Source organism: Amphiura filiformis, chromosome 19, assembly GCF_039555335.1.
Source record: "Amphiura filiformis chromosome 19, Afil_fr2py, whole genome shotgun sequence".
Lineage (NCBI taxonomy): Eukaryota > Metazoa > Echinodermata > Ophiuroidea > Amphilepidida > Amphiuridae > Amphiura > Amphiura filiformis.
This window is the reverse complement of record NC_092646.1, coordinates 205,336-230,047: the sequence shown is the minus strand read 5'-3', so window position 1 is coordinate 230,047 and position 24,712 is coordinate 205,336. Positions and strand designations below refer to the sequence as shown.

Here is a 24,712-nt window from a genome sequence, read left to right as displayed (position 1 = left end):
TTTTTTTGACACCGTATAGTACAGCGTCATACGCTTATAGGTATCAACTTATCAACCATGCATAGTATCAAAATACCTAAACATCCCAGCAAATACAAAAATGTTTTTAAAACGCCGTGAACGAGTTAAAAACGCCTTTTGGTAATGGTAATGGTCAAAACGTTTAATAACATTATTTTAAATAACGGGTTATATAAATGTCATGAAAACGATTTTAAAACGTATATATGAAAAAAAAACACTACAAGAAAATTGTAAAAATGTTGTCAAAATGTTATAACTGAAAATATTCCTTGGCAACTGTTATCGCAAAATGTTTTGTCAACACTTACTAACATTATAATTGTTCAAAAATGTTTTCTGAATGTTATTAAAACGTTTTATACGCTTTATATAATCCGACATAATTATAAACTTTTACTGTAAAACGTTTTGTGTTTGTTGGGATCAGTGTTCAATGGTCATCCACCGACACTCTAAAATACATGTTCAGTATAATTATTTAAACACGTTTATAAAGTGAAGGCAACTAGAATGTGTTTAGAAAAATGTTTGTAAATTCTCCAGTGCATATAGGCGCTATTTGAATTTGTAATTTTAAAAATCGCACCATCATTAATTTCGCAATCATTCCGTTTTACACAAGTGCGGTGTCATCCATTCAATACAAAAGTAGAACTCTTTTGATGTATTTATCACAAAAATTTAGATATCAAAAGATGAGGAAATTGTGTTTTGGGTGGTCAAAAATCGCCAAAAATGTGCCGATTTTAGTCAAACGGTTGTCAATTTGACTATATACATGATATAGATACCTAATAAAATAAGACCTCGCGCCTCGTACCAATCTCTAGTCAAATTTAACCATGCAGAAATCGTGTACATTTCACTGGGAAAGTGTCAAATTTGATACGATTCCCGATGGTTGACCTAAATGTCAAAAGAAAATCGTGTTAGTAAATTTAGTCAAATTGATGGACCTTATAATACACGTAATTATAGCGATGCACATAAATATTTTTATTTTATGAGTATTCCTAATAGTGGAAACCCTTAAATGCCCATTCGGTGATCTTCGCGAATTTGTTAACTTAAATCGTTTGTAAATTGATAAAAGTGAAGGGTAGGCCTAAGTCATTCAAATTGTATTTTATGAATTGACAAATTTGGCAAAAAACGAGGGAAATGGCAGTATCGACAGAGTTGAAGCCCTTCGAATACGTATAATTTCTATATTAAATAGAGAAATTACAAATTCATGTAAAATGTCTTTTTTGTCTTTAATACACGGCTTCCAGCTTTCAGGAAGATTATTTCCGGGGATTATTTATAAGGTGCCAAAATCCGAATTTTGATAATTTTGATAAATCACTGAAGAATAGGCGTAAATTGTTGGTATCACATCATATTTTTATGTCACTAATTCATGACAGTTCTCATCACATATTTACAAGATATAATATAATATTTAAATAAAGAATATAATACTTACCGATTTGTTCAAAAGTTAAAGCGATTTGTGGCTCAAACATAAAAGATAGAAATTTTATAAAGTATTCCAAGCAAATTCCTCCTCGAATTCGTGTCGCGTCAAACGCAGTTGAAATTCAAAGTGAATATAAATATTATACGTCAACGCCAACATATCCAGGGCCCTAAGACTGATCTTGGGTTTTATGAAGAAAAAAAAAACCCAGTCTTTTTACAATTATTCTTTAATTATTTGGAGCTACCGTTGGTAGGCAACGTACACATATTTACCTTTAATAAGTGGTATTTTCGTGATCGTATATACATTGTTTATACTAGTTGCCATGACAAATCGTTTTCGCTTCTGTGATCACCGTTATTTCATTATTTTCAGTTCTAAATGATCGATCATCTAATTCAGAACATGAAAGGTCACTTGAAGGGGATTGAGATGGCAGTGGTTATATTTTTCCAGTTTTAGCCACCTAGTAATAAACCCGGGGGGGGGGGGCACATCAAAAAATTTTGGTGGGTATGCTCCCCCGGAATTTTGAGGTGGTGGGTCTTTGGGAGCTGACGGCGTACCGGTAAAAGGGGGTCTTTCGGAGCTGCGAACCGGGCTGTGAACAAGTAAAATGGGGTCTTTTGGAGCTGCGAAGTCAAAATCAAGGGTCTTTCTTGGCTTTTTGGTTGAAAATCGCCTGAAAAAACAAGAAATATGAGGAATGAGCAATTTTTGGGTCTTTTAGAACAGATATTATCAAAATCAAGGGTCTTCAGGAGCTTTATTTTGGTCAAATATAGGGGGTCTTTCGGAGCTGCGAAACCCAAAAAGGGGGGTCTTTCCGGGGGAGCATACCCGTATGGTCATTTGTGTTGAGTGCCCCCCCCCGGGGTAATAAAACTCTACACTCACACTTTGGAGGTGACGCGTATGCAGGGCTGTTATCCCCCCATTTTCTGCGTCGCACCCAAAGACCCCATATTTCATTTTACATACAAATGCTCTGTCACCCGAAGACCCCATTTGATCTGTCACCCAAAGACCCTTATTCCGGGCATACCCGTATGGTCATTTTGTTGGTTTGGGATTGTTGCAAATGGTAGCGGGTCCCTGTGGGTTGGAACAGTTGTTCGAAAGCGGTAAATTAAGATGTGTTTTAGTTGAATAGATTTGGGGCTGTGCAATAATTATGAGCCCTCCGGTAAAATTTCCAAATGGCCTGCCAAAAATTGCTTGTCCTAGCTCGGCCAGCCAAATCGCTTGCCCCCCCCCAGCCTAACAAAAAAATTGCCCCCCCCTTGCACATGCATGCGCAGCGAGTAAGAAAATTTGCAATTGAAAGTGTTTCGGTATTGTTTTCTTAAGCCTTTTTAGAGCGTTTTACTTAAAAGGTGCCCCATGAATGTGCCCAAAATAACTTGAACCCACCTCTCGGCTTGCCAAAAATTGCTTGCCCCCTCCCTTTTGGCTGGCCAAAATTTCTTGTTTCCCCATAATTATTGCACAGCCCCTAACCATCTTGTAAGGGGGCTGGCATTTCTTCGGAAGGGGGGTCCTAAAAATACTGGGGATTTTCTGAATCCTATAGCCAGATGATGATGTGAGTGAGGTTTGAGCAAGTTTGACTAACTTTAAACTTGACCGCCTATGCAAAGTTCAATGACCTTTTCCTACTATTGAAATGGCTCCATAGCCTTGGCCAATCAGCTATATATAATGTACTATTACTCTGCCAAATATGGCAACTTTAACATGATTTGCACGATTGCATTGCATACGAAAATTGCCGAAAATTGTGCCCCCCAATCAGATCCGGTACCCCCCAATCATGGTCGGTGCCCCAATGTGATGACCCACGCTACGCCACTGCACCTGACTATATTAAATAGTGAAACACACATCCATAAAATATTTTCATTCACTTTTAGTAGGCATGTCACAGTGGCTGCACAATACTTCTGTCACACTGTGCATGCAAGCATAACAGTAAATTGAAAAGTGCGCGCATGAAAGTTGTTCAATTTTGGCAAACATCCATGCCGAAAAATTAATTTCCTCATATGTGCTATTTATCACAATTGTTTGAATTTTTGATATATGGTGTGTGAAACCTTTCTGTGACTACCATCGGGTTTTTTTAAAATAAATATTGCTTCGTTTAAGAGCTACTACCTGTTTTATGGATTGTTGAAGATCCCTCATAAATCAATAAATATAGGCCTTTTGAAAAATCAAGATCTACCACCATTTAGCTGAAATACTAATCTTTCTAAGCATGTAAATTATTTCCGTCGACAACGAATGGCACACTTGAGGAAAACGATTTGAAACAAACCATTTTTTAAGTGAGTTTAAAGGGAGTAATATTCCAAACCACAATAGCTCTAAGCCATTGTGTGTGTCTAAGGCCACACCATTTTTGCATACGCGGTATAGTAGAGGGGCTGTTGCTTTTACCGTTTCTATTCCCATGTTAATCCAGATAACAAAATGTTAATTTAAAGTCTCATTGCAAAATAATTTTTATTTTTACTTTTCGGATTTGGCTTTGAGCAATGATGACACATACCATATTTACAGAAAAAATGAAAATTCTATACCAGACACCGTCAAAATGTCAAAGTTTGTATTTTTTATATTATATTAAAGTAATATACTGCAGATTCTTTACTCAACATCATAACAGGTTCATATTTGACAAATTCATGATGAATGAAAAGACTTTCATTAAATATTGAAAAAAACCAAAATTATTCATGCCAAATTTACATAATAATATGATGAATACATAATTAGCTGTAATAAGCTAATTTGCATAATTGATTACTTTTTGTGTATTTTTTGTTATCAATTGAAAGAACTTTGTATACATATGTTTGTGAAAACAACCGCACCCTGATATCATGTACGGTTTTCTTTGGGCATCAATTTTGCATATTAATTAGCTGAACTTAGTCATTTTTTCAACTTTTATTTGTCTGCAGATTGGCCGAAATTGCTAAAATAGTATATTTTATTATAATTACCGTATTCGTCCGAGTATAGTCCCATGCTCGAGTATAATCCCACCCCCCATTTTTCGAAAAATTTCAGAAATTGTAAAAAAAAAAAAAAAAAGTTTTTTTTTTTTTTAGTTTATTTTTTTCGGTTTTGGAGTGTCCCTGGACCTAGACCTAGATGCTAGGATCATTCATGGTTGACCTAAAAAAAAAAAAAAAAAAAAAAAAATTCAAGATATTTTGTATTTTAATATGATAATTGATAATTTGTATTCATGTCATACTCTATTAATGATTTCAAAATGCATTGAATTTGAATGATAGATTTTTTTATTTTGTTTTCTTTGACGAAGTTAAAAAAGATAGGCAATTAACCTGTGATACTTAAATCAACGTTGCTTTTTCAATCAAGTGTCCAAATAAACCTTCAAAATCTCGAAATGTGCCAATTTTGTCATTATAGCAATTTGTGGCAGATTTGCATTCCATTTATGAGTATCTTAAAATTGACACTACGTCACAATGCATTGACCGATTTCAATTCGGTTTTTTTATTTTTGATGCTTTAATAAAGGTCATTCATGTAGAAACATTAAATAACATGTTTCTGCTGCCCTTATTTTTGAGGTGATATACCTACTTTTAGGTCATTTGGGGTAAAATCACCCAATTATTGCAGGTTCATGAAATTTGGTGGGCACAGCCACTGTAATGAAGCAAATATTCCTGATACCACAACTTTATTTTTTCTTCATCAAAACCATTCGTTTTAGTAGGGCCTATGCCATCACCAGGCATCAAACAAACGTATATTTGCCGAAAAATTAAACAAATATGCTCAATATCTTTAAGTTTTACAAGGATTATTTTTGGGATTTCACTCCCGCTTTCATATTTGGTAGATGTCTCATTTAAGACAAACCATCATAATATGCTAATTAGGGTCAGGGGTTATGGGGGGGTAGGGTTAGAGTTAGGGTTAATAACCCCTAACCCTAATTCAGTGGCATAGCGTCATAGCCCCCCGCCCAATTGATTGTAAAATTTAGAAAACCCCATAGGAAAATTGCCAAAAATGGCTTGGGTACCCCAATCAGACCAAATGCCCTCAATCATGGTCGGTGCCCCGCCCAATATGATGACCCATGCTACGCCACTGCCCTAATTAGCATATCATAATGGTTTTGTCTTAAATGCGATATTTACCTCACTTTTTGGCAGCCAAATCTTATGGTGGTGTGCTGCCTACATTATACTAAATAAATAATATGCATATTATATGGAAGCCTGCCTATAGATGCACAATATGTGTCTTGAATTTTTCCAACAAAAATAACAATTAAAGTCACATTTCTCCATCACACATCAGGCGACAAAAAAAAACCTGTTTTACGGGCGGACAGACCTTTTCAGTATGGTCGGTCAGTCGGGCGTTTTGGGTTTTTTTTTCTGGAGGCTGAAATTACCCTAAAATATCAGAAAAATCTGAAAAGTTTTGCAAACATATTTTCTAAAAGTATTCAGCCAAAATGAATAAATTTAGGGCAAAAATCAGCCAGTTTTACATGATATTTGCAAAATTTAAAAAATTTTTCTCCAAACACCAATTCTGGGTCGGACGGGCCTGTTGAACAGGGTAATTTTCCATCGCCTCACCACTGATCTAGGCAAATATTACCTCTAAACTATTCTTCTTATTATTGCCGAGTCAGTGATATCAACGCATTGAGGCAGCTGTATCTCACATGCATCTATGTGGCATCTGTAAATGTATGCCAACACCCTGGGGGGTTCTCAACTTTGGTTTGCGTGGGGATGTGCAGCTGAGACTCCGTAAAAAGACCGGACTTAAAACTTGACAGAAAACAGACCCAAAATTATACAGAGTTTTGGAAAAATTTTAAAAACCACCCTTTTTAAAACCAAATTTTCATGAAATTGAGAGCCATCAACAAACCAAAATGGCTGAAATGCCCCGTTGAAATGCACACCGAATTTTAAACTAAATCGGCCAAAAAAGCACCCCCGAATCTGCCACACCCTGTACCCTTATTTCCACTAAGAACCCGCCCCCGATCCAAAGGCGCATAAAATGAACACTCATGATTTGAAGCTGTTCCTAATGAAATATGCCTTGACATAACTGACTCGCTGAGAAGTGAGAAGAAAAATATGCCAGCAGAAATGACACCATCTTGGGTGATAGTCTTTCCTGGGATCTCAGCTCTTCCAAGTAAAAAATTCCAGAGTTTATACAATGTCTCCAAATTAGTTTCTATAGTAAATAATTACAAAATATGATATATAAATATATACAAGCTAAAAATGTTCATCATTCCTTCATTAGTCTTGCTAATTGTGCTTCTAATTCGGCATCCTTGGGATCTTTTGCCTTCGCTCCCTGTGATGGTAAGGATCCTCCATAGGCTGAGGGTGCTTCTGAAACCTATGCAAAAAGTATACACAAAAAGATACAAGGTATCAGCAGGAATGATAAGTTATGAAGAAGCATGTGTTGAATAAAGATGTTGTTATGACACCTGAGTTCAGACTGGGGAATTTGCTCCCCCATGGTGCCGCCACTGGTAATTGGTTTTCCTGCTGCCCTGTCTTGTCATATTCAGTAGGCATGGTCCGATCCTAGTCTGGCAAATACTAGATTGAAATTTATGCTTGGCTTTTATATTGTGTAGTAAATGCATGCTGAAAACACCATAGAATATATATGCTGAATTTCATTCTAGAAAAAAACAAGCACAATACAGAATTTATAAAGAAATTCTCTAAAATTTTGCAACAATATTTGGGGACTCCTCTGAATCACAATTAGTGAGAGAGGAGTGTGACGAAAGCAAAGAAAAGTTGTAGGTCTCAAGACAGGGGGCTGACACTAAATTCACGGTTTCTGGTATTAGCAACGCAAACCTATAACAAATTTTGTTAGCTTGCTCTCAACAAAGTGAGGCAAGGAACGATCGGTATTGAATAATTTCCATCGACTCTTACTTGGCCCATGTGATTGAGGTCACCACATAAAGATGTCGTAAATTTAGTGAATCGAACCTGTTGAAGATAGTGAAAAGCGCCCTCAAGCAAGGTCAGACTGGGCAGAAGTGGGTCAACTACTATGATCCCATCAGGCCACAGTGATTTGTTTTTTCCAAGAAAGTCTTTTGATATAGGAATATCTTTTTGCTGAAGTAATGTCGAAATTAGGATTTACTGACAACAATACGAAGAAAATGCATGACATGCATATGATTTGAAATACAAGTCAGTATTTGAACTCATAAAACATGTGACACCTCACATGATCTTGTCCTGATTAAATAAAGTGAGTTCTATAGACTAAAGTGAGTTCTGCTCATGACAAAATTAAAGTGAACCAGAACTTATTTTTTTCGGTTATTCCTTCATATAATTGTACACAAAATTAGGGTTAGGGTTACGGTTACTTTAGGGTTACTTAGGACAGGGTCGTAGTAAGGTTGAAAAATGTGGGGCAGCCATCACAAATGTGGGGCAACCAAATTACAAATATATGCCCAAATTGAAATAGAGAAAAACATAACAAATTTCTCAAAAAGTGGTGCGGCCATGGCATACCCCGCCGCCCTGCTTGCTACGGCCCTGACTTAGGAGTAGGGTTAGAATTAGGGTTATGATTAAGCTTAGGGTTCGGGTTCGGATTAGGGTTCGGGTTAGGATTAGCTAACACAAAATAATTACATGAAGGATCGACCCTTTTTTCCCAAAACTGAGTTCCAGTAAAAAAGGCTCTTCTTAAAATTGCCTGAAATAATTGCTTGATGGTGAAACTGGTAAAATAGCATCATAGTTTGCTTTTTTTTCCTGTTGAAAAAGAAAATGTTTTTGATGTTGTTATGGTGCTCTTCTGTTATGACAATGTTGTTGGTAATTAATTTTTAATACAAGCGAACAAACAAATGTATGTTTAATTTTCAAAATTAAAGTACCAGCTGTGCAAGATTAAATTAAGAAATATGTTCAACACATGCCAAATTAAAGTGCAAATGTGACCAATTGCATTGAAATACAAACTCATAAAAAGAAAATAATAAGGAATAGGAACTTTTTATGAAATAAAATCAGTACTTTACATCAAATTTTTAATCATATTAAATTTTTATCAAATAAAATCAGTATCTGCATCCAACATCAAGTGAGTGAGATGTTATTTTGAAGCAAAAGATCACTTTTTTAAATCTCATTGAATCTATATTCTGCATAAAATTTTTAATCCCATAAAATATTGCCGTTTAAAAGAATTTAAAATTGTTTTTACCTATGGATACAATGTTTTAATTATATTACTAAGTGGTTCAGCCATATTAAAATTATGGGTTGCTGTTATGGGGAATTGCCAAAATAATCTTCAAAATTGTGATTTAAGAACTATTTCAAACAGTTTGTACTTGTGTCCATCTAAACCTTTGTTCAATAGTTTCAACATACTCAATAGTTGCTATTTTTATATACAAATATAAACATGGTATGTTACCACTCTCTTTATCTTTAAATATTTATACAATTCATCAGAAAAATCATAAAATAACACCAGAAATAAGGATGATCTTCAAATACCCTTGCAGAGGGGAAATCAATTTTGAAAACAGGTCCAAATGTATGGAGTGGTTTGCCAAATCATACTAACTCTCTCCACGTGGGTGTCAACTGCAGACGACAAGTTTCAATTTTTTTTTTTAATTCAAAAATTTCAGAAATATAAATTGTCATTATCGTAATTGGAATCAGCATGAAAAATGCATTAAAATGAGTACAAACAAGCCTAGTATTGCTTCAGTAGTTCTTGAGATAGCTCTTGATATTTTGAGAAAATATCTTAAAACTTGAGACTTTTTCATGTTGAAGCCTATGGCTAGCATGCAGAGCATTTAACTTTAAAAAGTCAGGTCTCTTTGGGTCTAATCTCTTTGGTCCAATTTCTCAAAGCTTGGCTAGTATCAGGCTTCCTAAGTCATCAGGCTAGCCTTACCAATTGGATCCATTTGATTGATTACCTTTCTAGGTGATGTACGATGTGAAATTGTAAGCACTGGTATATAGGACTAATTGTGACACAATCTGGTCCATGGGGGCCAAAGGAGGCATTTTTGAAAATTCAGTTACTGTAACTATTACATTCTATAAACATACAATAGGTTATCATTTACTGAGAACACCAAAGGTCTAGCATACTTCGTTCTAAAGTTATGAAGTTTTTTATGTCTATTTTCTTATGTATTTTATTGATTATTTACTCCATATCTCAGTTTCATATTTGCCGCCTTTGGCCCCCATGGACCAGATCATGTCACAATTGGTCTTAAGCCTGATGGCTTAGGAGGCCTGACCACTAGCCATGCCCTTTGAGTATCTTACCTTTCCTGATATTTCAATACCAATTTCATCTAAGACCTGGTTGACAATGGCATCCTGCTCCTCCTCATCTCCTGATTCATCAAATATACTGTCTAATGTGTCATCAACTGAATAGGCAATGAAAAACAGGTGGTATCAATTAATTGATCGATCAATCATTAACACATCAATCAAATAACTATCAATTATGACAAATTTAGCAATCATGAATCATCAAATAATCAATCAACTTATCAAATCATTGATCAATCATAAATCAATCAATTGACCAATCAATCCGCTTATTGGTCAATCAATCAATTAATCAACTAATTGACCAGTCATCTGTCATGCAATCTAATAATCAAGCAAGTAATCAATAAATTAACCAATCAATCAATCAATTGATCAAATTGGGATTCTTCTCTAATATCCTGATTACTCGCTATTCTGCTTGTGCTCAGTTTTTGGTTCTTTATTAATGAACTTTATGAAATAATAATCAGTCTATCATCAATAGTTTCTTAATGTAATTAAGAAATAACGGGTAATGCATTATCCTTTGTACCAAAATAATGTGTCCTCGGCAGTAAAAAGGTAAATAATGGGTGAGGTGCATTCTATTCTATTACCACAAAATAGTGTGATTTAAAGAGAATACAAAAAGGCCTAAAAATCTTAAATATCAGGATGGCTGGTGGGGGCACTACTTCTCACAGCTGGCCCCCTTGGCTACGCCACTGGAGGGGAGGTTGTCAATTGAGTCACACACCTTCATATAATTATGGTAACTGTTAAACAAAGGTCAAAAATCATATAAATTCCATAGATTCAGTAGATTCATTTAGAATTTCCCCCTATGTAAAACAGTGCATTGGGCCATTCCAGTTTATAAAATCCATACACCCCCAATGGAAGACATGACTTAATTAATCTCCCACGCGGGGGTGTACATTTTACATGGGAGTCACCAGTCCTTTAAATCCATTTGAAATTCGCACTCCCTGTGTGGAAGATATTAAACACAATCATATAAATGACTGAAAACTTGGTAAAATTACCGAATAGGGTGCAACTTGCTAGACTTGAGTACAGTCCTAATTCACAGAGTTTAGGGTTAGGGTTTAGGGTTACAACCCTAAACCCTAGGGTTTAGGGTTTAGGGTTGTAATAAGGGTAGTGCAGTTGCACCCTATTCGGTAATCGCTCCAAAAACTTACTTAATTCTTCCTTCATGGCCATTTTTTCTGATTCCATTTCAAACTGCCTCATATTCTGCATGACTTGTTCTGGTTTCATTGCTTTATTCATAGAACCCATTGCCTATATATAAAGAAGAAAGAAAAAGACATGTAAAGGGATGTGCAATAATTATGTGTACCCCCAGGGTGATGAATTATCAAAGTGGACTGCCAAAAATTGCTTGACCCCCCTCCTTTCGCTGTGCCAAAAAATCTTTCTCCACCCGTTTTGATGTGCCAAAAACCTTTGCTCCCTTTTTGATTTGCCAATAAATCTTTGCTCCCCCTTACACACTAAGAGTTTGAGGAAGCAGAATTTAAAACCTTAAATTGTCTTATCATTTTGCATATTTGAACATGTTCCTTATGTTTTCCTTTTTAGAGCGTAATATAGAAAGGTTGCCCAAATATCTGTGCCCTAAAAACCGCTCCCCCACCCCTTCAACCGGCCAAAAATTGCTTGACCCCCCTCCCTTTTCAACCTACCAAAAATGCTTCCCTCCCCCCTTTTGGCCTGCCAAATAATCTTTGCCCCCCTATAATTCACCACCCCAGGGGTACACATAATTATTGTGCCACCCCTAAATGATTTTTGGTAAACTTGTATTCTCTATAACTCATTAAAAAAACTACACATCTGATCAAGTAGCAGCCATGTTACACGTTAGGCTACAAAAATTGTGTGCCAAAAAAGGGTCATAGGTCAATTTTCAAGTTGCACAGGGGTGAAAAATAAAAAAATCTGGCCACTACAAAAGTGGTATGTTGGTAGTGCCATCTTCAGATAATTAATTATCTGGGACAAATAACAATAAATAAAAAAAGCCAGTGCATATGAAATAAGCTTTATACTACATTACATTGCATATTACCTTAGCTGTACTGCCCATTGCTGTAGCCATAGCTGCTGTTGACTGCATTGACTGCAAAGAAAATAAAGAAAGAAAAAAAACTTCAGCTCAGTCATCGTCATAAAAGGTTACAAAGAAACCCTGTCCTACAGTGACGTAGCGACATAGGAGCATGGGTTGATTTAGATATTTAGAATCCCATATGAGAAACATGCCAAAAATAGCTTGTGCATGCCCCTCCCCCATCATCATGTCCAGTGCCCGCCCCCTAATCATGCTCGGTGCCCACCCCATAGTATGACTCACGTTACATCATTGCTGTCCTACACAGGCCTTGATTCACATTTTCGAGGGCACTAAATTTAGATATTTTTGTTAACTGCATGATTAACTTATATACAGAAAAAGGGAAAAAAGTAAACTCATAACATATACAGTCAATCACAACAGCTGTGATCCTATACTTGCCAAACATACTTATAATCAATATCATTGTGTTATTATTCCATTAGAAATCCCCCAATGAAGATCACATTTCTTTTTCAATTTCTGCTGAAGTACATGGCTATCAATCCAATAAATTTTCAATGTTAAAATACAAACTGACAAATGTGAAAGGTACACATTGAAATCCATATGGCCCGGGGAAATTTTTTCCATAGTTTTTGATAAGAAATTGTTGGAATGGCTAATGCCTTTGAGTTTGGTCAGAATTCTAAAATCTAGTCCAAGTTTGCGCATTTTTCAGATTGAATACCCCATCTGTCAACAGGCAAGTGCCAAATTTAAACACACACCCCAAACACACACCTTCATAAATACCCCAACACACCCCCACAGACAAACACACCGAGAAATTGTTATGCTTAAATACATTCAAGAAGCCATTAACCCATCTGGACAGTTTTTATACTACAAAATTTAAAAATAAGGATGTAAGTCAATAAACCAAAAACACTTAAACAGTTTTTGCTTCAAATTTATCTTTGCTACCCATTTTGCTTCGATGCATCAATTGTTTGATGTAACTGCTGATGCCTGATCAGTCATTTGTGATATTCACGTTCAACCAATAACTTGATATGAATGGAACTGCTGCTGCCTGATTGATCAGTGAGTACTCATACTCACGCTCAACTATTTGTCATTTAATATCATTAGTTGCCATGGTTACCAAGGTTTTTATAAAAGCTACTGTGTAATTAGTGAGACTTTGTGAAGCATATCAAGATAAATGCATTCTCCACAGTAACCAACAAAAACAAATAACAATAATAATTAACTAAAAATTAATTAAAAAAATTACCAATGATATTTGTAAATGTATACAATCAATTCAACCAAAAAACAGCATAAAAAACCAAAAAAATGTTTGTTGCCTTAAACGGAAATATGGCTAAAATGGGAATTGACAATACACCTTTAGACCTTACGAGTGTGAAGCAATTAATAAATTATGTAGACTGAGCTGCTTGTCAAAAAAATAATACAGCAAAATTTGATGATAAAGATCAAAAGTTGTCAAAAAAAGGCCTAAATATGGTGGACAAGAGGGGGAAAGGTGTTCCACTTGGGGGGTGGGGGCTGCCCCTTTCCTATGCATAGGCCTTATTTTTTTATATTTAAAAGTATACCTGGACTGGGAGCTAAAATGAGCCCCCGGTCCCAAAGATGGTTCCCGGTCCTATTGTTTATTGTGTAATATATTGGACAAACTAGGAGCCAAAACTGGGCAACCAGGGTTTAAAAAAAGCCTGGGTGCCTGCATAAGTCTTGCCTATGCACTGACGCTAATATAGGGAAAGTGGGTGGTTACAAATAGATCTTATACCTGAGCATGTCGCCAGACGGTTTGCTTAGTGATGAATGAGCACAAGCCGTCTAGGGACGGAGACTAGCTTGCATTTTGCTAACAAAGTACATTCATCTGATAAAAAAAGTCTGGGTAATAAGGCAAGTCTTCATTAGGCAGTTGATCAGGTGGAAAGAATTAAAAGGCTGGCCTTCACCCTTATGCCTGGAATCTTCCAATTGAAAACCACACCCCCACTGTGGAAGATTTGCAATCCCCACCAAATTCAACAGTTTAAATTAATCCAGATCCAACCATTTTTAAAATGAAAAAGGTGTGGAAGATTTTGGAATTCCAAACCAAATTGTATAATTTTAGGGCAACTTGTAAAAATTCAACTGGATTTTGAGCTCAAATTTCATATTTTGAACATAATTTTTTAACTGGCTTGAATGTAAGGTGTAAATGGCAGTGAAATCTTCAACAGGGGGTGTATGGTTATTATTCACCCTTATGCCAAATGGACTCTTCCATTTGAAAACCACACCCCCACTGGAAGAATTTGGAATTCCAACCAAATTCAACAGTTTGAATTATTACAAGTGAAAAAGGTGTAGCAGATTTTGGAATTCCAAACCAAATTGTATAATTTTAGGGCAACTTGTAAAAATTCAACTGGATTTTGAGCTCAAATTTCATATTTTGAACATAATTTTTTAACTGGCTTGAATGTAAGGTGTAAATGGCAGTGAAATCTTCAACAGGGGGTGTATGGTTATTACATAGAATAGCAAAATAGAATCATTATCATTTACCATTATGGTTGTGCCTATCTGAGTACATGTATACAGAGTGGTCCAAACAATTAACAAATGAATTTGGCATTTAAGACTTTTGATATATGGTGTACACTTTGTGTAAACAAAACTTAAAGCAGTGTGGTCAAATCTTTTCATGTTCTGTTTTCATTATGTGTTCTTATTCATAATACATTGTGCCTTGTGGACAAATACCGGGAGATAAATTGGGTATCGCAGTAAAAAGACTCGTAAAAATTAAACAGTAGTTGTTGCGATTCACTTCATTTTTTCACGAAAGGTGAATATTGAGTGTAGCATTTATATACAAACTTTCAACATTGGGAAAGTTCAACTTGGTTCTCACATAGAAATAATGAGCTTTCTTCGTATACCAAAATGGGCTATTCCATTTAAAATCCACACTACCCCTGTGGAAGATTTTTGAAATATCCTCTCCAGGGGAGTATGTTTTTCAAATGTAATTGGTCAAGGTTAATCATTCTGAAACCCATACTCCCTCTGTATTATGGCTTTACCTATATCTTCCACAACTGGAGTGAGTATTTCAAATGAAAGCTACTCAACTGCCTATTATATTCGAAACTAATACTGCTGAATCTTCCACAGAAGCTCATTTATCTACTGTAAAAATATTTTGATTTCCCATCTACAAATCCTATTGAAAGATATGACGGTTCAAAATGGCAATGAGACCTTTGGGATACCCTGTATGCAAGAAGGCGATTAAAAATGCCTAAACTGACGCCCTCAGTTTAAACTTCTCACAGATGACTGCATTATATTTTAATTGGGAACCAAGGGAGAACAGTGCCAGTGCATTGATTGGTCACCTAGGTTAAATAAGAAATAAATAAATAAATAATTTTGTGTCAAAATTAGTACGGTACCCTAAAAAAAGGCTAGAATCTGTTGGAATGTGTTTGAAATTGAAATGTATTAAAATTGGAACATTCTGCCTGTGATTATAACACAACAGTGGACTAAGGGTGCATTGGAAGACATGCTGCACAGTTAGACAGAGTCTGTGGGTTAAGTCAAACACAAAATTTACACACAAGTTTCTCAACCAGAAACATTGACCAAGAGAACATGAAAGTGTCCTGCTATATGCTAGTGAACAGAGCACCTATGGGCACTGGCAAAAATGACATGCTGGTGGTGCCTTCCACAGGGAATTTTCTAGAAAGAAAAACAAAATCTTTTTTTTTATAGGCTATGCTTACCTTGGCTTGTGCATTAATGCTTGAAATCTGTGCGCTAGCTCCATACATTCTTGTCTTCTGTTTCCTAAGGTTTACGAGTTGTTTAGCTAATACTGTGCAAGCCTATGGAAAAAAGATAATGGATAATTGAATATTCATTAAATCATTAACAATAACATATTCATGATGTAAAAGAACCAATAGAGTGTATGCAATATGCAATATGACATCTCTTAAGGGGGTACTACACCCCTGGCCAATTTTGTGCCTATTTTTGCATTTTTCTCAAAAATTGTAGCACAATGGTGACAAGTAAGATATGTATATTATAGGGGCAAGCACTGCAACTACTGCACTGAAAATTCAGCAACTCAAGGCAAGTAGTTATTGATTTATTGATCAAATACTGGTTTTCCCTCATTTTTGACTGTAACTCCACAATTAACTGTTGTCTGTGCTGAAATAAAATTTCCAGTGCAGTAGTTGTAGTCCTTGCCCCTATAATATACATATCGTACTTGTCACCAATGCGCTATAATTTTTGAGAAAAATGCAAAAATAGGCACAAAATTGGCCAGGGGTGTAGTACTCCTTAAACTATATACTTTGAAATTATACAGGCCAACAACGCCTTATTTACAACGGTAAGCTTGGCTTTCACTTTCTTTACCTAAATATAGAGTGATAACTTGATGCATTTCTGCCAATCAATGAAGTCAATTGGGCTCTTCCAGTTTAAATCCATACACCCCTTATCAAAGACATGACCTTGATCTCTCACAGGGGGTGCAGATTTCAAATGTAGTCATTCAGTTAACCGCGGCCCCCTAACTCAACACAAAAGTTGGTAACAGGGCTGTCAACTTTTTGGAATTGCTTGGCGTGAGACAGAGATGTACCGGGATTTGCCTGCTCCAACGTTCATTTTGTACCATGATTATTTGAGCCACGACGCTCGAGAATGTGAAAAGCAACAAATTATTCATGACGATGCGTGATATTTTACTCATTTTTCAGCTTTTTGCGTGAGCTTTACTACCTTGGCGTGAGACCGTGAGAAAGTGACCCAATGCGTGAGACTCACGGCCAATGCGTGAGAGTTGACAGCCCTGGTTGGTAACCATGTGTGTTACCAAATCTTTCAAAGACCCCTTTGCAATGATTTTTCATCAAATTTACCCTCCTTTTTCATGCAAAATCGATTCCCAAGGACCCCTTTTATCCAAATTTTGTGGACAGTGCAAATTAAATACCCCCAATTTTGCTGATTTCACTGTCAAATGTTGCAGATGGTGCAAATTAAATACCCCCTATTTTGCCAATTTGCCCTCGCTACTGGCAAAAAAATTACCCCTTTCCTGCAATATTTGGTAACACAAATGGTTACCAACTTTTTTGGTTGAGTTGGGGGCCAATTTGAAATTCACACTCTCTGTATGATTAAGGTCATGTCTTCCATAGGGGATGTGTGGAATGGATTTCAACTGGATATCCAATTTTACCAACCTGTTTATTATTTTGTTTTGCTGCTTTCTTGATTTCCATTTCCTGTTAATAAAAAGACAAAAAGAGAATGTTAACAGAAATAACTATTATCATATTTATTCCCCATCAGACCTTAAGGTGGTACTACACCCCTGATAAACATTTTTTGTTATTGTCATTCTTTGTTACTGTCATGATCATTATGTAATAAAGAAAAAAAATTATTTCAAGATGGCCCAAACTCTCAATTGATCTTTGTCGAACTAATCCTTCTAATACTAACTGGTAGCATAGCCACCAATTGTTATCATTGTTCTGCAGTGGCAGCACCAGGAATTTGGGAAGGGGGCATTGGTGCCAAAGTGAATTTCAGGGGGAAGAAAAATCAACAAATTTTGCTCAAAATTGCCGTAGAAAGTTAAAGTTTTCAGAAGAAAGGCTGAGATTTCCAAACATACATTGTATGCCAGTAAATATACGGTATTTAAAATCTGATCACATGAGAGTGATTTTGAATAGATGTACGGGCTTACGATGCGTACATATGGAAATTGCCTCTAATATAACTGGGAAAACCCCATGAGAATCTAGCGTGTCCTATCAGGCATTAATGCCACTGTAAAAATTGGTAATTATCGAAAATGTTTACTGATTTTGAACTACATTGCTAGATATTTTAATTTTGCGATTTCTCCTTAACAGCTCGACCACTCTCCTCAAAAATTTCAGGGTATGGTAGCGGTTTGAACAGCTTTCCTTAACACACTTAAGGGGATACAATGTATGTTGGCAGCTCATCTAGATAAACCTAACCCTAACCGCCTAAGGGCTTTTTGGCGACGGGAAGGGAAAGAAGGAAAGAATAAAGAGAGAAAAGAAGGAAAGAAGTTGTTTGCTCTGGGTGGGATTCAACCAGAGACCCTCGCATGCCAAGCACTCGGTCGGCGACTTCTTTGCCACGGGTCTTGGGCTTCGCTGGCCAGCGAAACCATGCCTACATATCAATTAGGGCGATTGCGTCATCACACCACGTGGGATGCATGCACGAACAGCGCATATATCAAGTAGTATTTTGTAGCATTCAGGAGCGTTAGGGTTAAGGAAGCCTATACTGAGTTTCGATAGTGGTAACCTAACCCTAACCGCCTAAGGGCTTTTTGGCGACGGAAGGGAAAGAAGGAAAGAATAAAGAGAGAAAAGAAGGAAAGAAGTTGTTTGCTCTGGGTGGGATTCGAACCGAGACCCCTCGCATGCCAAGCACTCGGTCGGCGACACTTTGCCACGGGTCTTGGGCTTCACTGGCAGCTGAAACCGTGCCTACATATCAATTAGGGCGATTGCGTCATCACACCACGTGGGATGCATGCACGAACAGCGCATATATCAAGTAGTATTTTGTAGCATTCAGGAGCGTTAGGGTTAAGGAAGCCTATACTGAGTTTCGATAGTGGTAACCTAACCCTAACCGCCTAAGGGCCTTTTGGCGACGGGAAGGGAAAGAAGGAAAGAATAAAGAGAGAAAAGAAGGAAAGAAGTTGTTTGCTCTTGGTGGTATGCGAACCCGAGACCCTCGCATGCCAAGCACTCGGTCGGCGACACTTTGCCCACGGTCTTGGGCTTCATGGCCAGCGAAACCGTGCCTACATATCACTTAGGGCGATTGCGTCATCACACCACGTGGGATGCATGCACGAACAGCGCATCAAGTAGTATTTTGTAGCATTCAGGAGCGTTAGGGTTAAGGAAGCCTATACTGAGTTTCGATAGTGGTAACCTAACCCTAACCGCCTAAGGGCTTTTTACGATGGGAAGGGAAAGAAGGAAAGAATAAAGAGAGAAAAGAAGGAAAGAAGTTGTTTGCTCTGGGTGGGATTCGAACCGAGACCCCTCGCATGCCAAGCACTCGGTCGGCGACACTTTGCCACGGGTCTTGGGCTTCGCTGGCCAGCCAAACCGTGCCTACATATCAATTAGGGCGATTAAGTCATCACACCACGTGGGATGCATGCACTAACAGCGCATCAAGTAGTATTTTGTAGCATTCAGGAGCGTTAGGGTTAAGGAAGCCTATACTGAGTTTCGATAGTGGTAACCCAACCCGAAGCGCCTAAGGGCTTTTTGGCGACGGGAAGGGAAAGAAGGAAAGAATAAAGAGAGAAAAAAGGAAAGAAGTTGTTTGCTCTGGGTGGGATTCGAACCCGAGACCCCTCGCATGCCAAGCACTCGGTCGGCGGCACTTTGCCACGGGTCTTGGGCTTCGCTGGCCAGCGAAACCGTGCCTACATATCATTAGGGCGATTGCGTCATCACACCACGTGGGATGCATGCACGAACAGCGCATCAAGTAGTATTTTGTAGCATTCAGGAGCGTTAGGGTTAAGGAAGCCTATACTGAGTTTCGATAGTGGTAACCTAACCCTAACCGCCTAAGGGCTTTTTTGCGACGGAAGGAAAGAAGGAAAGAATAAAGAGAGAAAAGAAGGAAAGAAGTTGTTTGCTCTGGGTGGGATTCGAACCCGAGACCCCTCGCATGCCAAGCACTCGGTCGGCGACACTTTGCCACGGGTCTTGGGCTTCGCTGGCCAGCGAAACCGTGCCTACATATCAATTAGGGCGATTGCGTCATCACACCACGTGGGATGCATGCACGAACAGCGCATCAAGTAGTATTTTGTAGCATTCAGGAGCGTTAGGGTTAAGGAAGCCTATACTGAGTTTCGATAGTGGTAACTCTAACCCTAACCGCCTAAGGGCTTTTTTACGACGGGAAGGGAAAGAAGGAAAGAATAAAGAGAGAAAAGAAGGAAAGAAGTTGTTTGCTCTGGGTGGGATTCAACCCGAGACCCCTCGCATGCCAAGCACTCGGTTGGCGACACTTTGCCACGGGTCTTGGGCTTCGCTGGCCAGCGAAACCGTGCCTACATATCACTTAGGGCGATTGCGTCATCACACCACGTGGGATGCATGCACGAACAGCGCATATATCAAGTAGTATTTTGTAGCGTTAGGGTTAAGATATGGGACTGTAACACAAGTCATGCAATAGTTCCCACCACTAGACACTTACCAATTTTTTTTCTTCTCTTTCAAGTTTTGCTCTATCTCTATCCACTCCTCTCTGTGTTTTCTTTAGATCTCTCTCTGTTTTCTTCATAACTTCTGTACGGATAAAAAAATTCAATTATTTGATTATCAACTGCTATTGTAATCTAGAAGCTTTTTTACGATTCAAGTATTTTGGTCACATTTTACTATGCTTCACGCGCACTTTTAACAGATTTTACATTTGTGTACCCATTTAGCTGCAAAATTGCTAATTTTTTGAACATTTTGCCCAGAAAGTTACTTTTTCTCGGTCAATGATGTCCAATTTTTAGCATTTCACCACTGAATGACCCCCATTTTCTCAGAATTCCCACTGAATGACCCCCTTTTTATGATAAAAATCACCACCGATAGACCCCTAGTTTTGTACTCCGGTAGGCCCAGATACGTCACTTTCATATTCGAGTGCCCCCCCCCCCCCCACCCCGGATTCCATCCTGTACCACTGTGATTTTATTTGTTTTTGTAATCCATTACCATAATATATCCCATCGTGTACTTAAACCATAACCATGTACTGGTACCCTTAACTCTTTCATGTACGCCCATCTTTGATGGATCCCCGCTTTTCATCCCTCTTTTCCTTCATGGGGGGCAAATGCTCCCCAGCCACCATTATTAGTGGTGTGTGTCTAGTTCGCAAGGCAAACTTAAAACAAATGGGCAAAACAGGCGTGTCATTTTTAAATCGGTATGACATTTCCGTTATTGATGCTGCCCTATTCAGAGCTGAGGTATGAGTTCCCTGTAATAGTGTGTGCCCTTGGCCTTATCGACTCCCGACAGTGCATGTTGTTAGTATCGTGTCACATGTACACATCCAGTGTTCGATTTACCACCTGCATACCTGCACCAGTGCATGTAACATTCCCTCTGTGCATGCAGCTTTTCACTACCTGCCTGCACGCGCATGCATATACGATTTTAGCGCTAGCGATATGACAAAGCCCTATACAAAAGTAAACAAGCAGTCAGTCCGATTTGGAAAAACCCAATCTATTTTTAGCGCAACATCCTGACTTCATTAGAAGGGCTGGCGCAATTGACAATTCCCGATACCCCTATCACGTGAGAACTGTCACTTTTTTTCATTGACTTCCCTAGTCTTCTACACAGCCAGTTTGCGTTGGTCTGATACTTGTCGATCCTAACGAACATTCGCGATAGCCACATACAGTCTGGTCCAAGACTATGACTTCCCTTAGAGGGGCTAGCGTAATGTGACGTCATCCACTAATTCCCGATACCCTCGCACATGTAGAAGCTGTCATTTTCATTTCATTGGAAAAAAAAGAACCGGAATTTAAACCGTGGGAAATATTTGTTTACGTCGGAAAATAATCATAATAATGTCCAGCAAAAAGGAAATAGCTCAAAAACACTTGCATCATTCTGGAAATTGTGCACCTCGTCGGCGACTAGTTCTAGAACAGATGAAGCCACAGCATCCAGTGTTTTGGCTAAGAAATTGGCGAGTGATCGGCATAAAAATGACACTGACAGTGGAGCCGGAATATTATTACAAGCTTAACTGACAATGATCGTGATTCAATGTGATTTTATGTTTGCTTTACTTGGTGCATGCACACTTTTTGCTGTGCATGTAGAAATTTTGGGCTACATGCACCAGTGCAGGTAGGAAAAAATTTGTAAATCGGACACTGTACACATCACAACACGCAACAGCAAGCAAAAAGCCTTGATCATCATCATGTTGATTAGTATAAATTTGTATCCATTTAATGCATAAATGCGCATGCATGCGTTATATTATGTGCGTCAACTACGGCGCTTTTTAATGTTGGTTGATGATGAAAGTATATAAAGTATATCATGAATGAACCCCCTTCACACGTACCGGTACGTAACATTCTGTGTGCTGTTATTTTCCTCCACAACTAAAAAATCATTTTAGACTAAAAACTACCGATTCCTTATCGTTTTTAAAAGTTTTTCCATCAATAATTGTAAGAAAACATTTACTTGTTCAGTCCGCCGTGTTTTGGACATGCGCGCGCGAACATCGCGTACATCATTCGCGCTTTGTGTTAATAGCTCGCGAGCATTCGTGTGTATGTCATTCTCACAAGCGCTTGTTCAATTGTTGGTTCTATCGCGCTTGTTTACGACCGCAAGCAAGGCATAATTTTCATAAACGTTGTTTATGCCCGCCTATCGACATAAAGCGCGTATGTATGAACGAAGGACAGGGTTAAATGCATGTGGTGCCGTTCGCACCTAAAATCAGATACAATGGCAGAGTTCAGTTCATGCAGAAAAGTTCAACTTTCCTGGTTCACGTATTAGTACGACTGACAAAGCTGTTGAATTCAACAGCCTTCCGCTTTTTAAAATATATAAACATCCTACAATTTAGACGTTTTCTGCGAACCTACCTTTTTGGTTTGGCTTCCTAAACATGATGGAATCGTGTCTCAATTGAAAGACTGCAGAAAAATGACTAATTTACATGGAAGGCACAAAGATAATGTCAAATTATTGCTTTCCTCTGATCATAAGAGGCTGAATCAGATGATTGTGACTATTTTTATTTATAAATGACGTCATGGTAATGACATCATCGGGTTCAATATTGAGGTCAATCTGGATAGTCTTTATTGCCGTCTTTGAATTTTAATGTTTTATTAGTGTGTTAGTTGACAGCCTGTGATCGAGACGAACTACTAAATAGATAAATTCCGTGGTGTCAAATGGAATAAGTTCGCCTAAAAAGATAGTTAAAATATAATTTTAAATCAATTAAAATGATCATTAACACTAGGTTTATATTCTGGATATACTTAATTTTATTTCTATTTGATTTATGATCGAACTTTTTGCTGTATGTAGCCACAATCACAAATGTTATGTTCAGAAACGTATGCAAAATTCTACCTATCATAAATTTGACCCATGAATGACCCCATTGAGAACCCACACGACCATTCATCTTTAAGTGTCATTGACAAGCAAAAATGTTACAATTTTTGTCATTTATAAAGTATACTAACATTTAGTATGAATGCCAATGATATAATTGATCGATAAGACAAATATGAACTCAATTTGAAAGCTGTAAATTTAACTGCATCCAAAATTAACTTTTGAGACCGAGTGCGTAACACCATAGAATACATAAACATGAAAAATCCACGATATAAAAGGCTGTCATAGGGCTACATGTAATCGGTCGCGCAGGGGGTGAACAGAGCAAGAAAAACCGCTAGAAGTAGGCAGTCTCTACTCGTGGTGTCGTGTATCTGGTGGCCCCGTAGTTCCAGGTTCAAGAAAGCAGGGTCTCCCGATGTCTCAGCGCTCGGCCGAGAGCCGCTGTTCCAGTCCCTGATGTGATCTCCCGCAGGTGCTGTATGTGGCTGTGTGTTTGAGGTGTCTAGGTGTATAGAGAGCGTGGATAGGCGTACGTCCTCCTGGCCTGGTCCTGGGTGGTTCAGCTTAGGCAGTAGCAACCCGTCTGTCCGGTCTTTCAAGATGTCTATAGGCGCGACCATATAAGAGCCTTGCCATGTGGGTGAGTTGCTCATTTTTTAATTTTTTTAAATTGTAAAACCCCAGGGCAAGCAGCCCAGGCCCAGGGGCAAGCAACGTTCATAAACTATGGCAAGCCACATCATTCATAAATGCGAGTTTTGCCCGCTATACTGGTCGAGGAGCCCGCTATATTGGTCGAGGAGCCCGCTATACTGGTCGAGGAGCACGCTATACTGGTCGAGCAGCACGCTATATACTGGTCGAGGCTGCAGCACGCTATACTGGTCGAGTTTCACCACGCCGAACGGCGAGTTTTCACCACGCCGAACGGCGAGTTTTCACCACGCCGAACGGCGAGTTTCACAACGCCGAACGGCGAGTTTTTCTGACGTCGATCTAAAATACTTATAGGCCTAGTTTACGAAAAAATACTACATGTAGGCTTAGGATTATAATAATGTTTAAAAACAATTTTGGTAAACTTTTTTCGGGGGTGGGTCTTTTATCTAGTTTTTTCGGTATATCTCTTATAAAACGAATCAATGTGCCCGGAAGTTTTAAAAGCGGGGTTCTCTTGCTCTCGTCCGTTAAGCCTACACAGGGCATTTAAACAAGTTTTAACCCAATTAACGCGATCCACGATTTGCTAGTTTTGCGTAGCCTATACACGCGCATGTATTATTTGTATTGCTACTTGAACAATGTTCAGAATGTTGTATGAACGGGTTCATTCATAGGATTTCGGGCATGATCGTTGATTTATACGAGTGTTTAAGCGATCATGCCCGAAATCCTATGAATGAACCCCTAATTCAATGTTAGTTGCAAATTCAATCAGTCAGGTTATTTATTAATGTTATTTATTGAAGAT

The 24,712-nt window shown here is 38.1% G+C and overlaps 1 protein-coding gene across 1 annotated transcript; it reads right to left on the bottom strand.

The window, feature by feature from the left end:
• Positions 1-5,585: 5,585 nt before the first annotated feature.
• LOC140140757 (uncharacterized) lies at positions 5,586-22,916 on the bottom strand. Its single transcript, XM_072162498.1, has 8 exons — positions 22,749-22,916; positions 20,315-20,406; positions 17,269-17,310; positions 15,784-15,885; positions 11,969-12,019; positions 11,076-11,178; positions 9,877-9,983; positions 5,586-6,919 (listed from the first exon to the last, which is right to left on the bottom strand). The coding sequence occupies exons 1-8, from the start codon at positions 22,771-22,773 to the stop codon at positions 6,806-6,808; spliced, it is 636 nt and encodes a 211-aa protein (XP_072018599.1). The 5' UTR covers positions 22,774-22,916; the 3' UTR covers positions 5,586-6,805.
• Positions 22,917-24,712: the final 1,796 nt, after the last annotated feature.

Coding starts and splice junctions, on each gene's coding strand:
- LOC140140757 (XM_072162498.1), bottom strand. CDS start 22,773: ATGTTTAGGAAGCCAAACCAAAAAG. Junction 17,311..20,314: donor AAAGAGAAGAAAAAAAATTG/GTAAGTGTCTAG, acceptor TTTTATTAACAG/GAAATGGAAATCAAGAAAGC. Junction 9,984..11,075: donor GGCCATGAAGGAAGAATTAA/GTAAGTTTTTGG, acceptor TTGCCTATTCAG/TTGATGACACATTAGACAGT.